Source organism: Vipera ursinii (genome assembly GCF_947247035.1).
Source record: "Vipera ursinii genome assembly, chromosome: 1".
Lineage (NCBI taxonomy): Eukaryota > Metazoa > Chordata > Lepidosauria > Squamata > Viperidae > Vipera > Vipera ursinii.
In genome coordinates this window covers 138,352,088-138,368,178 of record NC_139512.1, presented here as the reverse complement: position 1 = coordinate 138,368,178, position 16,091 = coordinate 138,352,088, and the positions used below count along the sequence as shown (strand labels likewise).

The 16,091-nt window shown below is 38.4% G+C and overlaps 1 protein-coding gene across 1 annotated transcript in view; it reads left to right on the top strand.

Moving 5' to 3' along the window:
- VWDE (von Willebrand factor D and EGF domains) overlaps positions 1-16,091 on the top strand; it is a gene marked incomplete at its 5' end in the record, with an annotated part of 239,537 nt that overhangs the window by 29,323 nt on the left and 194,123 nt on the right. Inside the window, 6 exons of the mRNA XM_083367117.1 lie at positions 355-560; positions 4,066-4,139; positions 6,322-6,598; positions 7,396-7,607; positions 15,002-15,266; positions 15,366-15,810. Of these exons, the coding sequence (XP_083223243.1) occupies positions 355-560; positions 4,066-4,139; positions 6,322-6,598; positions 7,396-7,607; positions 15,002-15,266; positions 15,366-15,810 (1,479 nt within the window). The remainder of the gene's footprint in view (positions 1-354; positions 561-4,065; positions 4,140-6,321; positions 6,599-7,395; positions 7,608-15,001; positions 15,267-15,365; positions 15,811-16,091) is intronic.

The window sequence follows — 16,091 nt, the reverse complement described above, 5'->3', positions numbered from 1 at the left end:
CTCCATTGCTGGCAATGGGGTGGGCGTGGTTTTGGCATGACGCATCCAGCCTGTGGGCTGGCAGTTTGACACCCCTGCTCTATTTGGTATGAGGATAGACATAGATATTTTAAAATAGATAAATTCATATTGCTGAGATAGATATATATTTGGTCTTTATTGATGTTTTTCTTTTTCTGCATAATACTGTTCCTGTTTCAAAATGATCAAGTGCTGTATAGCGAGAATTATTTTTATCACACAGAGATCATCCAACATCATTTATCTAACAGAAAAATAAAAACTAGTAACTTCTCAACAACATTATGAATTTATCCAATAGATTATACTCTTTTTTTTTTGCTAACTTGTTAGAAAGGACACCGAACATAGCCCTTTCAACATGCCACGTGGATCTGGAACAAAGGCCCTGCCAAGGAAGCAGCTGTGCAAGAGCAACGCTTGCTGTAAAAGCTGTGAATGACTTTGTAGAAAATGGAAACTTTATCAGATATATCACAGCTAAGCCATTTCAGCCAAGTAAATCTCTGTGGCATGATTATAAGCCCATGGATGTCAAGGTAGGTTAAAGCAACAACCAAGAGCTTTTCACAGGATGTGGTTAAAAAAAAAAAGAAAAAGAAACAACAACACAGAGCAGTAAATCTTTGTTTATGTTTACCTTTATTATTGTTTTGTCTTGTTTCAAATTTGGAAACTAATCAATGTTTTAAAAGATTAACAAACCAATCCTGATAGAGGTATTTTTTTTAAAAAAAAAAATGTACAGAATAACCCCAGAAGTCAGCTTCTTCATCATTTAGAAAAAGAACCATTTTTGAGAAAGAAAAAAATTCTTATATGAGGGCGGGATTTCAATCATTCATATTTGCTCCAATTTGGTTCTGCTTGGATTCAATGAATCAGGTTGCAAATATTTTACGTGCTTCAGTCATAAAGCATTCATTTGGTTCTGGGAAAGGAAACTACGAACTGTTCCATAATTTCAAATATATCAAAGTCAGGTCCTCTTGTACCAGCATAAAATTCAGGAGAAATGCAGCAGAATTTATTTGAAAATAATTGTCTTTACCTCTAGTGTTATGGGGAAAGTTCCACGACTGTAACCCAAACCAAGCAATTTGTTATTCATGAATAAAGAATATAGTTTTTATGAATCATGATATAAAATAAGGTGAGAATGAATGTGCAAAAGAATGTGCAAATCAGTATTTAGGGTGTTATCTATAAGGAATTCTGTTTGTTCTATGATACCAGCCATCCCATCCTGTGCTATCAGAATCTGCTCAAGAAAGTCACCCAGATCTTTCAGAAGAAAGGGGAAGTCTTCTTACTTATCCCCAGATTCCATCTTATTTGAGATTATACACATACATACAAAAAATAATACCATAATGTTGTTTTTTGAGGTAAGCAGTGTTATCCAGAATGCAAAATAGCAGTAAGAATTATAAGGCAAGAAATTAAACACATGGGGGGGGGATAAGGGAAATACAACAAAATCTTGGGATCTCATTAACTCCATATTAACTCCATCTAACCATAATTTTTGGAACTCCCCTTCCTCTTGACCCATTCCTCCTCCTCCTCCTCCTCCCCAAACTTCCTCAAACTATGCATTTATATATCCAATTATATTATCATTATTATTTATTGGATATATATATATATATATATATATATATATATATATATATATATATATATATATATATATATATATATATATATATATATATATATATATATAATGTTTTCTGAGGTTTTCGCGGGTGTTTGTATGTGGATCTTTGTTCATTCGGCTCCTACACCAATTCTACACAGGGAAAAACCCGAATGAACAAAGATCCACATATATAAATATATATAGTCAATCTGATTTCTGTGTTGACCGTCTGGTGATGTCCATGTGTAGAGCCATCTCTTGGGTTGTTGGAAAAGAGTGTTTGCTATGACCATCGTATTCTCTTGACAAAATTCTATCAGCCTGTGCCCTGCTTCATTTTGTACTCCAAGGCCAAACTTGCCTGTTATTCCGGTTATCTTTTTTATTTTTTTATTTTATTTTATTTTTTATTGCATTTATATCCCGCCCTTCTCCGAAGACTCAGGGCGGCTTACAAGCTTAGCAGTAGCCTTCATTCCATGTATATGCCTGCTTATTAGGGCTTTCACACACACCCCAAGCGGCATTATTACAAAGTCAGCTTAATTGCCCCCAACAATCTGGGTCCTCATTTTACCTACCTCGGAAGGATGGAAGGCTGAGTCAACCTTGAGCCTGGTGGGATGCGAACCTGCAATAATTGCAAGCAGCTGGTGTTACTTAAGGAGGCGTTAGCCTACTGCTCCACCAAGGCTCTTTTGGCTTCCTACTTTAGCATTCCAATCCCCCATGATGATAAGGACATCATTTTTTGGTGTTAGTTCTATAAGGTGCTGTAGGGCTTAATAGAACCGGTCAATTTCATCCTCTTCAGCACTGGTGGTTGGGCATAGACTTGGACTACTGTGATATTGAATGGTTTGCCTTGGATTCAAACTGAGATCATTCTGGACGCTGAGCTTGTCGATCAGAAGGTCGGCAGTTTGGCGGTTCGAATCCCGAGTGCCGCGTAACAGAGTGAGCGCCTGTTACTCGTCCCAGCTTCTGCCAACCTAGCAGTTCGAAAGCACGTAAAAATGCAAGTAGAAAAATAGGGACCACTACGGTGGGAAGGTAACAGCGTACCGTGCGCCTTTGGCGTCTAGTCATGCCAGCCACATGACCACGGAGACGTCCTCGGACAAGCGCTGGCTCTTCGGCTTTGAAACGGAGATGAGCACTGGCCCCTAGAGTCGGAAACGACTAGCACACATGTGCGGGGGAACCTTTACCTTTACCTTTACCTATCCCAGTATTGCTTTTCCTATTCTTTTATTGACTATGAAGGCTACTCCATTTCTTCTGAGGGATTCTTGCCCGCAGTAGTATACCTGATGGTCATCTGAATTAAATTCACCCATTCCTGTCCATTTAAGTTTGCTGATACCTAAGATGTCGATGTTCAGTCTTTTCATCTCTTGTTTGACCACGTCCAGCTTGCCTTGATTCATGGATCTTACATTCCAGGTTCCTATGGAGAAAAAATCTTTACAGCATCGGACTTTTCTTTCACCACCAGACACATCCACAACTGAGCGTCCTTTCGGCTTTGGCCCAGTCGCTTCATTCTTTCTGGCGCTACTAGTACTAGCCCTCTGCTCTTCCCCAGTAGCATATTGGATGCCTTCCGACCTGAGGGGCTCATCTTCCAGCGTCATATCATTTTGCCTTTTGGTACTGTCCATAGGGTTTTCATGGCAAAGATACTGGAGTGGGTTGCCATTTCCTTCTTCAGTGGATCACGTTTTGTCAGAACTCTCTGCTATGATCTGTCTGTCTTGAGTGGCCCTGCACGGCATAGCTCATAGCTTCATTGAATTACACAAGCCCCTTCACCACGACAAGGCACTAATCCATGAAGGGGATACACACACACACACACACAAACACACACACACACACACGTCTCTCTTAAAGGTTAGTAAGGTGAGGTCCAAACCAATCTCCAGGGGATGCTGTTTCAGAAAGCAGATATTGCAGCAAAGAAGGCCCACCTCCTTGCTCCTGCTACATAAGAATGCTTAATTTATAGTACACAAAGCAAGCCAATTCTGACTGATTGCACAGGCAGATACCACAGGATATAGATGGACTCTCGTATCACTAGTCCCTGTGGCATGCAGGGCTCTAATGCTTTGAATTAGATTTTGAAGTTTACCAATAACCAGTGCAACTCATACAACAAATGCATTGTACAGGCATAGCATTATATTCCCCATCACTACTTCTTAAATACAGAGTCCAAAAATAAGTAATTGGAATTCTAATAATAACCACAATGTAGCATACTTGTACAATGATAAATCTGATTTGAATTCACCTGTAATCAAATGCAACCCAACTTTGGTGAGTCAATATTAAGAGCAGTGCTGGAATCCTACCTCAAAGACCGTCTGAATTCCATTTCTCATTTTAACTAGGTCACAGTTCAAGACATCCCTACAGGTTACTGCTACTCTTTCACAGATCCACACTTAATCACATTTGATGGACGGTGAGTATTTTTTCAAGAAATTATGTATATTCTCTTGTAACCATCTGGGAGGACGTTTTGTGGTATCCGAAGCAGAACATCTAGATTCAGTCACAGTTTTGTTCCATATAGTATCAACCTAGTGAATTCTCAAGTTTCCTCTTTCCACTATGTATTCAAAATGGACAGTGAAACATTTTACACACTCACACACCCACAGACATACCCATACATATATACATATACATATATACATATACACATATATACATATATACATAAATACCTGAATGACCAAAGGTCCAAATACATACATATATATATATATATACACTACATACACACACACACACGTGTGTGTGTGTGTGTGTGTGTGTATGTATATATATGTATGGGTATGTCTGTGTGTGTGTGTATAAAATGTTTATACGTGTGTTATGTATGTATATGAGTAGATATATACTTTGTTTTGAGAGCAGGCAACAGAATTTCCTTTTTAATGTGTGCCAGTGTGCTCACAGTAAAAAAATAACAGTAAAGCTTATCTTATCTTATCTTATCTTATCTTATCTTATCTTATCTTATCTTATCATATCTTATCTTATCTTATCTTATCTTATCTTATCTTATCTTATCTTATCTTATCTTATCTTATCTTATCTTATCTTATCTTATCTTATCCTGTCTTGCCTTGCCTTGCCTTGCCTTGCCTTGCCTTGCCTTGCCTTATCTTGCCTTATCTTGCCTTATCTTATCATCTTAGCCTAGCCTAGCCTAGCCTAGCCTTATCATAGTGGATTTTTGTTTTAAATCCAATTGATTTTTTGATATATGAATATTCCCTTGCCAAATGTTTTGCAGAATCCAAAGAAGCAAAAAAAATGCTAGTAAAAATCAAGAGGAAAATATTCTTTATGGAACTAGTCAATAAATTATTTTGAAAGTAAAATGTTTCTAAAACAAAAATCTTATTAGCAATTTGTATGAAAGCTGGTTCAAAATGATAGAAATAAAAACTTTTTTCATAGCTCAGAATGAATTTGGATTTACTTTGGGTGCTTTTGTTAATCCTCGGTGGCAACAGAGCAACCTATAGGATTAAACGGTGACATTCTAGCAAATAATAATCTAAAACATATTTATTTCAAAAACTTCCATTAATTGCAAGAGAGATTTCCAATCAACTATATTAAGGAAACATTGCAACCTTCTAAAGGAATAGGATTTCTCTGCCTCAATTATTCTTTGTACAATCCTGAAATTTTATTGGACAGTCATGTGCAAAGTCAATTTGTAGTAAACCTGTCAGTAATGGTTGAGTATAAGTGTAGCAGCTACTAGAATGGTATATGGACCTAAGTAACAATCTGGGAGGCTGAAGCTCATTTGTAAGGTCAAGATGAATATATCACTGTTATATGGTCATTCTTTGCGTTTGAAGAAGACACACTATTGTGAAGTTCATCTCTGGATAGGTAGGTGGATCTGCAGTCCCAGTAGGTAAGTGCAGAATCTGGCACAATGGGGGCACTGGAAGTCCATTGTTATAGTAACAGTGGATGGTATTTTGTGGCACCATTCAAAGTTTTCTGTCAGTTTTAGGTAGCATTTATATTCAAACCTGTGGAAACTTCAGAGTAAAGGGGTCACCAGTGTTCTGTCAGAAGCTGCAACTTCTAGTTCCTGTACCCCATACACCAGTTGAAAATACAATAGTTTATAGCAGAGGTGTATTGAAGAATGAGTCTCTGTCTAGATAAATAGGATTCTGTTGAAGCTCTAATTTTTCCTACGAAATTTTCACTCAGGAATTGTAGATCATACAAAAGTTGGTAATTAGTCACCAAAACCACTATTTGAGCATTGATTTTGCTTTCAAACGTATTAAGCCATAAAACACCCTGTTACAACTAAAATATGTTTATTAAGGCATAGAGGTGAAGACATATTCCCATTTCCTTTTGTCAGATGTTTATCTGCCTTGTCCATGTCTGTTGTCATAGCATCAGTTCTAGACACCTATGAGCAGCTCATATGAATTCTTATGCATTCCTAGTTAATAAATTCATTGGAGCATTTTAGCTTACTGTTAGTGCTGAAAAAGTATTTCCTCATGAATTGTTTACTTTCTGTCCCCTCTGAGATCGACTACCATATTGAATTCTGTAACTTCTCCCTTGATGTTGTCCTTTTGATTGCTTAGGCATTACAGTAACTACATGATTGGAACTTTTGTCTTATACAAGAGCCTTAACCGTCTATTTGAGGTGCATGTACGTCGGTGGGACTGTGACAGCCACCATACTGCCATTGCCTGTAACTGTGGTATTGTTGCAGTAGAAGATAATGATATTGTTGTCATTGACATGTGCAACAGGCAATTTCTGGAAACCAAATCTCAGGTGATAATACAAAACATCAGAGCCTCTTCACAACAAAACGTCAAAATCATGAAGTCCTATGGAGGGAAAAAAATCACTGTATGTATATCACCTTTATTTTCTATACTATCACTAATGGAGAACAAAATGTGTAAATGGAAATCAAAGAATGAGGTGATTTTCAAAACTTCATAGTTGTACAGTTCTAATATTCTTTGTTTAGCCGATTGATCACTCACTATTAGGTATCTTAAACAATGCAAACTGATGTTACTTCTGCACACCAATGATTTGTTATAGACTTGAATATTACTGTTAGGGCCAGAACACTGGTTTGAATTGTTTCATCAGTCAAAAATATATGGAATAATATTAAGCTATCCTATGCCTCATTCAGGTAGTCAAAAATGGGAGAATTAGACTAGGGGGGAAAAATTCAAATGTTTGTATGTACATTGGGGCACTACTACTGTATAGAGATCATCCAGCCCAGAAATCTGGATCCGATGAGTACAATCTGCACAGCTTTAATTTCTAGTAATTTACTAACCAGCTAGTAAAAAAGGCTGGAAAACTGTCTTTGTTTATTTTTACTTTTAGTTGAGAGAGAGGGGATTGTTGTTTTTTATTCTTTATCTTGACCAGAGTCACTGAAAGTGACTGGGCAGCCATATAAAATAAATAAACACATATGGGAAATAGATACATCCAGTGATGGGATTCAGCCAGTTTGCACCACTTTGGCAGAACCGGTAGCTAATTTTTTCTTGCCCAGGCCGAGAATGGACTCTCGGAAGCGGCATCCACACAGAAAACTGGTTGTTCACATATTTGAATCCCACTACTGGATACACCCATAAAATGTTTCCATTCACTGGGTTTTTCTGTTTTTCCAGATCTTGTTCCATTCAGGAGCCTTTGTTCGAGCTGATCTTAATGACTGGGGAATGAGTTTGACAGTAAGGGCACCGAGTAGTGACTTTAACAGGACCAGAGGTTTATGTGGTACTTTTGACAGAAATAATCAGAATGACTTCCACAGGGCTGATGGGAGGTCTTTATTTTCTCACCAGAATAGTACAACTGAGGACTTCATAGAAGCCTGGAGGTAAGATTTTAAGCGGCAAGGGGTATACTAAAAAAATGAATCACCATTATAAAAATATTCTATATAAACTGCGTAGCTTGCTTTTGCAGTGATCTACACAAGAGCTCTGTCCTGCCTTGACAAAAAGACAAGCTGGGATCTTCAGAATGTATCACTAAAATGTGTTTTTAATCTACAGTATAAACTCTGGAATCATGACGAAAGATCCTATTATATGCCTCTTTCAGTTAAGTTAACCTTAGACTTTACCAAGCACATTTAACATTTTTGAAATAGATTACCAAATTCATCTGAGAGCTTAATGTCTTCTTGGAGTCCTGATGTCTTTAAATCATTCTCTCTGCCCTCCCCCCAAATATAATTCTGTTATGTGTTCTAATTAGCAAAAATCATATCAAACATTTATTAAGTTTACCTATAATGGCACACTTGCATACGATCAATTATTGCATTTATTTATCAAAACTTGGATCAGCATGAAATATATTCTTCCTAGTAATTACTCAATAGTTCATGCTTGTATTTAACAAATGCTTGAGAAAATGTCATCATAAATCATAAATCATGAAGTATTTGGGTATCAAACATATTTATCAATATATTTTCCTGTGATTGATGGACATAGATAAAATATTGCTTTCAATATTTATGCATTGTACTCTATCATATTTTTATTGCTTTCTGGAGATCTGCCTGACTGAAACACAAGGAACCTGTAATTCCAGCATTCTTTATTTTATATCCCTCACTGGGTCTCTAGTTACCAAAATTAGGTATTAGTATTTACCAGTCAGGGTAGAAATGTAAAATGCTATCTACCAGATTAGCTGCTTTTTTTGTCTTTCTGAATTATTTTTTTGGTTTTATTGGTCTGTCACCAAATGCCTTTCCTAGAATATTTTTTGTTCAAATCACTAATATTTTCATCCAGATAACTTGCAAGTAGTGCTTCCTATAACTCGGCATTTTTATGCATATATGTATCTCCACTATTAGATGCTAGTAGAATTTACATTCGGAAAAAATCAGAGACATATTGTTGCAATTTCACAAACCTATGTGACTATAAAATTCCAAGACTTTGGCCAAAACACTGCATATCTCTTTCATCCAAAATCCCACTGCCTATCTTTCTTTGCAGAAAAAGAGTGGGGGGGGGATGTACCTCAATTCAAAAAGAGGCTAAGAACTATCGGGCTAAGATCCTCTATCTTTGCTGAAGAATAACATGTAGATCAGCCTTTTGACTTGCCTGGCCCACATTAACTAATGATGTTTATGTGCCTTGGGCTGCATATAAAATACATAATATAGGTTGTGTGTGTGCATGTATGTGTGTTATAAATAATGTTACAGTTTATGATCTTGTGGGGTTGCCACATGTAGTCCATGGTATGCAGGCTGGACATGTCTGGTTTAGATGGTGACAAGGAAGGGGATTTGGAAGGAGACTGCAATTCCCTGACATAGGAAGGGGAGATTTGCACCCTGGTAACACTTGAATTTATATTTAATTGATCATCATAGCTTTCTTAATGCTGCTTTTCAGCTATGCAACACATGCCACTTACGGTACTTCTTGTCACTTCTGATGATGCAAAGATATGCAGAAGGGCCTCTCCTAGTGACCTTAAAGTATGGACAATAACTTACAGGAATTCCTGACAGTTCTGAATCCCTACAGCCCATCTGCTAATTCAGCAAGGTGTCAGAAGAATAATTTGGGGTTCCAACTCAAGCCACAGTTGCACAATAACAAATCAAAATGAAATCCAGACACGTTGTGAGGAAAGGAGATTTATTTATTCCCCAAAGAGATTTGCCTGTGGGGTGGTGGTGGTAGCTACAGAGAAAATGAGGTACAAAGGGGCAGGTTTATAGGGAGCTTGTCCTTGATGCAGGTCTTGAGGGATGTGAATGTGTGTACATGCTGGATCTAGTGTGATATTGAAGGGGCATGGGCACGTGGAAGTACATGTCATCTGTGATGTTTATTCTGGTGAACATGTGCTTCTGCTGAGAGACAGTTTTAATTAACTCTAGTTGTGTTTTCAGACCTTCTTCTTTGATGTGTGGATTAAGTCTGGGTAACTTATTTGGGAGTTTGACGAAGTTGGAGGAAAAGATTTTCTCCCATTTGCTATTTTTATTGATTAATTTATTTTCAGCTTGACTGTTAATTATCTAGCAAAGATGGGATTTTCAGTCTATTATGGAGTCTGTTAATATTTAAGAGAAGATGGAGGAATAAAATATATTTTGATATAAAATTTCCCACAAAGGATACTGAGTTTCAATCCTCAACTGAGGCTCCTGACTAGTAAATTCCTATATAGTGGAATACATTCCTAAGGCCTTTGAAGTTATTAAAGGACTATTTTTAATCTCCCTAAAATTACACTGAAATATTTTTTATAACTTGTAGAAGCATATTTTTTATATTTATTCATTCATTCATTTATATCACATTTTATTATTTTTATACTTAAATCAAAGTGGCAAACATAATACAGTACTGCTTCCTCCTCTTAATTTCCCCACAATAATGACCTTGTGAAGGGGGTCGGGCTGAGAAACAGACTAGTCCAAAATCACTCTGCTGGCTTTCATGACTTATGCAGGGCTAGAACTCACAGTCTCATGTTTTTCCATCTGGTGCCTTAACCACAAGAGCAAATTGGGTCTCAAAGAACTTTGAAGTTTGATATTATAGAATTATTGAATTTTCTCTCAAAGCAACTTTGAGGTTTATCACTACATGATTTTTTTCCATAGTGAAAAAATGAGCATAATTCATTAACTCTGCAAAGGGAGAGAGAGAGAGAGAGAGAGAGAGAGAGAGAGGGAGGGAGGGAGGGAGGGAGGGAGGGAGGGAAAGGGAGGGAGAGGGAGAGGGAGAGGGAGAGGGAGAGGGAGAGGGAGAGGGAGAGGGAGAGAATGAATTCAACTTGCCTATATACATCAGGGGCCCAAATTTCAGGATACTTTTGAGGACAAAAAAACCTGTCCAGTTATGTTTATAACTTTACGTGCAAAGCCTTCACATCATACATTATGAGTTAGAATGAAATAGAAAGGAAAATACATCATCCAATTGGAGCACTTGAGTAACATCATAGTGAAATTAACTGTACTCTGTCTTTTAATACAAATGTTCATTCATTAGGCGTGATTTGTACAATATGGATTTGGTGAATTTTAAGTTCAGTCCACTCAAGGGCACTTTCAAAAGGAACACAGTGAATTGCTCCAAGTGTGAAATATATCATTTTCAAATCTTGCTAATGAAGATATGTTACATTCCTTTCAGCCTATATAAGCGGATTATCTAGACCTGTACCAATCGGGTTTCAGGCCCGGGCACAGCACGGAGACGGCATTGGTCGCGCTGGTGAATGATCTCTGGAGGGCTCGGGACAGGGGTCATTCCTCTGTTCTAGTCCTATTAGACCTCTCAGCGGCTTTCGATACCATCGACCATGGTATCCTGCTGCGGCGTCTCAGGGGATTGGGAGTGGGAGGCACGGTTTTACAGTGGTTCTCCTCCTATCTCCAGGGACGCTCGCAGTCGGTGTTGGCAGGAGGGCAGAGGTCGACCGCGAGGTCTCTCGTTTGTGGAGTTCCTCAGGGGTCGGTCCTCTCGCCTCTCCTGTTCAACATCTATATGAAACCGCTGGGTGAGATCATTCGTGGCTTTGGAGTTGGGTATCATCAGTACGCTGATGATACCCAGCTTTTTCTTTCTACCCCAAACCACCCCAGTGATGCCCTCAACGTGATGTCCCGTTGCCTGGAGGCGGTTCGGGTCTGGATGGGGAGGAACAGACTTCAACTCAACCCCGACAAGACCGAGTGGCTTTGCATACCTTCATCCCGGGTCTATTCGGATATTCCATCTCTTTCTATGGGGGGTGAATTATTACCCCCCGTAGATAGGGCTCGCAACTTGGGAGTCCTCCTAGATTCGCGGCTCACCTTGGAAGATCACATGGTGGCTGTGACTAGGGGGGCTTTTGCCCAGGTTCGCCTGGTGCGCCACTTGCGGCCCTTTCTAAGCCGGGATGATTTATGCACGGTCACTCACGCGCTCGTGACCTCTCGTCTAGGCTACTGCAACGCTCTCTACATGGGGCTTCCCTTGAGGACCACCCGGAGGCTCCAACTGGTACAGAATGCAGCCGCGAGAGTTGTGTTGGGAGTCTCCCGATACTCCCATGTGACACCTCTGCTCTGTGAGCTGCATTGGTTTCCAGTTGTCTTCCGGGTGAGATTCAAGGTGCTAGTAATGGTGTTCAAAGCCCTCCATGGCATGGGGCCGGAGTACCTCAGGGAACATCTGCTGCCGGCATCAAGCTCCCTGCGCCCTGTGCGTTCCCACAGAGAGGGCCTCCTCAGGGTGCCACCGGTCAGAGAATGCCGACTGGTGGCCCCCAGGGGGAGATCCTTCTCTGTGGGCGCCCCGGTGCTATGGAACCAGTTACCGGTTGAGCTCCGGACGGCGCCCAATCTGCGCTCCTTTCGCCGCAATCTGAAAACATACTTGTTCGAGCAAGCCGGCCTGGCCTGAGGGGGGATTGGTGGGGTTTTTTATTATTTTTATTGGGGTTTTTACTATGTATCAATTGTATTTTAATCGGGCATGCATTTAATTATCTTTTAGCTTTTGTAAATTTCTGTGTTTTATTCTTGCCCTGTACACCGCCCTGAGTCCTCCAGGAGAAGGGCGGTATAGAAATATTAATAAATTAAATTAAATTAAATAAGTTTTACAATTGTCATAGGTATGAAAAAAGAAATGAAAACAGATTTAATATAGTTCTGTGCAGCTACACCTTTCCCTTCAAATCATCTAAAACAGTTTGGAATGTCACCTGAATATCTACAAAGCTGTGTTATATTCTACAAATGTTTCCTCAAGTTAACCAATGGTAGTGTTAAAAAAAATAGTTCAAATGGTTCCTCCCCCACCTTCAGTCACATTTGTTTTTCATCATGATAAAAAAAAAGAGCCCAATAGGGCTTGTGAATGGGGTGGGATGTCAGCAAATCTGCTTCTTGGAGAGGATAAGGGAAGTCAGCAAGGTATGATAGTATCTTTTCTACAGGAGGGAATGGGGAGACCTAGGAGCTAAGAGATCTAGGTTGAAAAATGCAGATCCTGCAGATCTTACATCTCAAAATCATCATAGCATTTCTCTGGAACAAGACCGAAATTGATTGTTGACTGGCTCAGCTTTCATGATCTACAAGTTTCAGAGCATTGTGAGATCACAAAGATGTGGAATGGATCATGAATCATTATGTTATCTCCATGTCAAAAGGCCTTAGAAGGTCATTGGGAAGATAGCTGGGAAAACATAATATTGTTCACATAAATAGTGACACTTTCCTTTTTTTAGAAAATGGTAGCATGTTTAGGAATAACATAGAATAAAAGATGTGACAGTATTCAAACTTTCACTCTGCTGCTTGAAAGTTTGAAAGCACCCTCATTTAAGGGGAAATACTCTTATTTCTTGTTTTTCTCCTTCCAGAACATGTTCTTTCTTTGTAAAATTCTGCATATTCTTTATAATGATAGTTCTAAGGGAGAAAGAAAAACCGCACAAAGACAAACGTTATCAGATATTCAGAACTCTTGAATATCACATTATATCAATATAATCTATGTTTTTTCCACTCAGTTTTTTTAAAAAAAGATCAGAAGTTACTTTTCCAAATTAATTTTACAACCCTGTTGATAAAGTTCAATATTTTCACCTTGCCAACATACATTTGTGTATGAAAATCGTTGAAGGGAAATGTATATTTTTGCCTCTTAGTCACTGGAGTATGTGTCAACATTTCCAAGATCATTAATCTGTACTTTCCTATTACCTGTACACAGCTAGAGAAAATACCTGTCAAAGAAAACTGCTAAAGTGATAAATTTGCCACTTGTGGGTCAACAGGAAGTAGTGTGTGAGGATGATAATGCACCTGATCTGTCAAGTGTCAGGATGTCAGAAATCCACAGAAAAAGCAGGAGTGTAGATTGTTGCTATGTACAGTATGGAATTTGACATTATCTGCACTTGGATGCCAAAAATAAAATAAACAAAAGACTTGATCATTCTGCTGATCAGCTGTTTGAAAGGGACTGAATTCAGTCCCACAAAAAGTGTTCTATGTTGCTTGAACAAATTCTCTCCTTTTTTCTTCAAGCACAGTACCTAATATGTGTTTCACCTTTTTTTCAGAAGCACAAATTCTAAGCAGTTTTAAATGCTAAGTTTTTTTGGTTGCAATTTATTAATCTATTGATATATAAATTCCAGCAAATAATACTTTACAATGGTGTACACAACTCCTGTATAAAATGGTAATGTCAACCATAATATTCTATTTAGTGACAAAGAAATGTTTTAAATTTCTTGGTTGTGAATCAGAAGCAGATCTGTGATAAACGTCTTAGAATCTGGCAAGAGTTTAGTTTATATGCTCTAAGTAATATCAAGGTTATTTAATCTGCTGGGGGGAAAGTGCAGGGCACCAAGGCTTCATTTTCTTAAAGCATAAATTACTATGCAGCACTTGGTTGGATTGCAAAATTGTACTCTAGTTCTTTGTACATGAATTACCCAAGAGGAGGCAATATTTCATGTAAGAAATATTCAGATTGAAGATCAACTCCTTATGCATTCTACTCTAGTTGCTTTGCAACCAAAGTACAGTTTAAAAAAAAAGAAAGGATGAGTGGGTGGGGTGGGCAGATAGTGCTGAGTTTGTACATGTGGCCTAGTTGTGAAGATGCTTACCTCCAACTCAGAAGGTGGAACGTTCAGTCCTAGGTAGTGGTAAATGTTTCTCTCCTAGGGCATGAAGGAAAAATATCTGTTGCAAACTCCACATAGGCATCAGGAAGGGCATCCAGTTAGTTAATGCTCAGTTCCATCCAGTCACCTTGACTCTGCCCCAAACAGAGACTGCAGGGGAATAAAAAGTTTTGTTGTTTTTTTAAAAAAAATCCAAATCCAAATTTATGTTCTGATAAAAATCGCCTGAATCATCAGCTATGTGAGAAAGAAGGCATGGCCTTTGGAACTAAGGTTTTCATCTCTGCCATTTGCATTGCTGAAAAGCCCAATGGTTGCAATGGAAACCTCCATCGGTCTTTGGCATCCTGCACCTCTTGATTGCTAAACAGAATTTGCTTGGCAGATTACAGGCTGTGGAAAGCAGTCAGAGGTAGTTGGTCATTAAAAATAATAATCTCTTGTTGCTAGTTTTATATGCCTATTGTTTGTAGTTCAGCATATTGTGGTACATTTTTATTAAAAAAAACCTAAGAATTTGTATCAGTGTGAGGTGTGTCAGGCATTTTAACAGTTTTACCTGTTATTGTATTTTATCAGGATAGCTCCAGGAATGAGCTTGTTTGACAACATTCCCTCCTCCTCGAAATGGCAAAAGACAGAACATTTCTGTTTATGTCAGACGGAGCCTGAATCATACTTGCAACCTTTAAATTCTCTGCATACTTTTTGGAATTCTCCCCCACAATCTTTTGATTGCCATGATGAGAAAATTTATTACACTTCCATAATTCCATATCTAGATGTCACATCAGATTATGTCATTCACCTGAAAACAAATCCTTTATTGTATGACGAGCAAAGTGTTGCTAGTATCTCTAATAATTGGGAAGATCTTCAAAGAGAAAAAAGGCAAGGCTCTTTGGAATATTCACCTATTTCTTCTTTCCAAAGTCCAACTGACTTGGAAAGTTTTTCATATTTTTTCCCAGAAGATTATTTTGAAGGGAAGTGGCCTAAAGTTCAGACTACGTGGCCAACTCCAAGTGGCCTGACCTCAGCTGAAGTCTTAACACATTGCAAGACATTGCTTGAAAATTCTGCCATTGGCTCAGCTTGCAAAGGGTTTCTTGGCACCCAACTCGATGTGGCCATTGAAATGTGTCTTTCAGATGTGCAGATTAAGGATGATCTCAAATGGGGAGAATTACTTATTCCATTTTTGGAAAATGTCTGTGAAAAAAAGGTCATTTTAGAAAATGTAACTGAATATGAGATACCTGCTATCCATCACAAAATTATCACAGCACTGAGATGCCCCAATCTCTGTAATGGCCATGGACAGTGCACTATAAGGGGCTGTCAATGTTTTGAAGGCTACACCTCCTATGACTGTAGAATTGCCAAAGGTAAGTAAAACATTCTATTTCCTCTTAATCATCTTATTTATTTCTTTACTATATTTATATGCCACCCATCTCACAGTTCGAGGCAATTCTTATTATTTTATAGCATTGAATAAATGGGATGAATATCTGCAGTAAATTGTTTGTTGTTCAAACAGTATCACTGGTTAACATAAACTAATAAATAGGTTTTTACTTTGAAAAAGTTTATTACAGTACCTGGTTGATTACTTTGTAGAAGTTTGGAGGGTTTGGGGCTAAGTTTTGTTTTCATTTTAACTAAT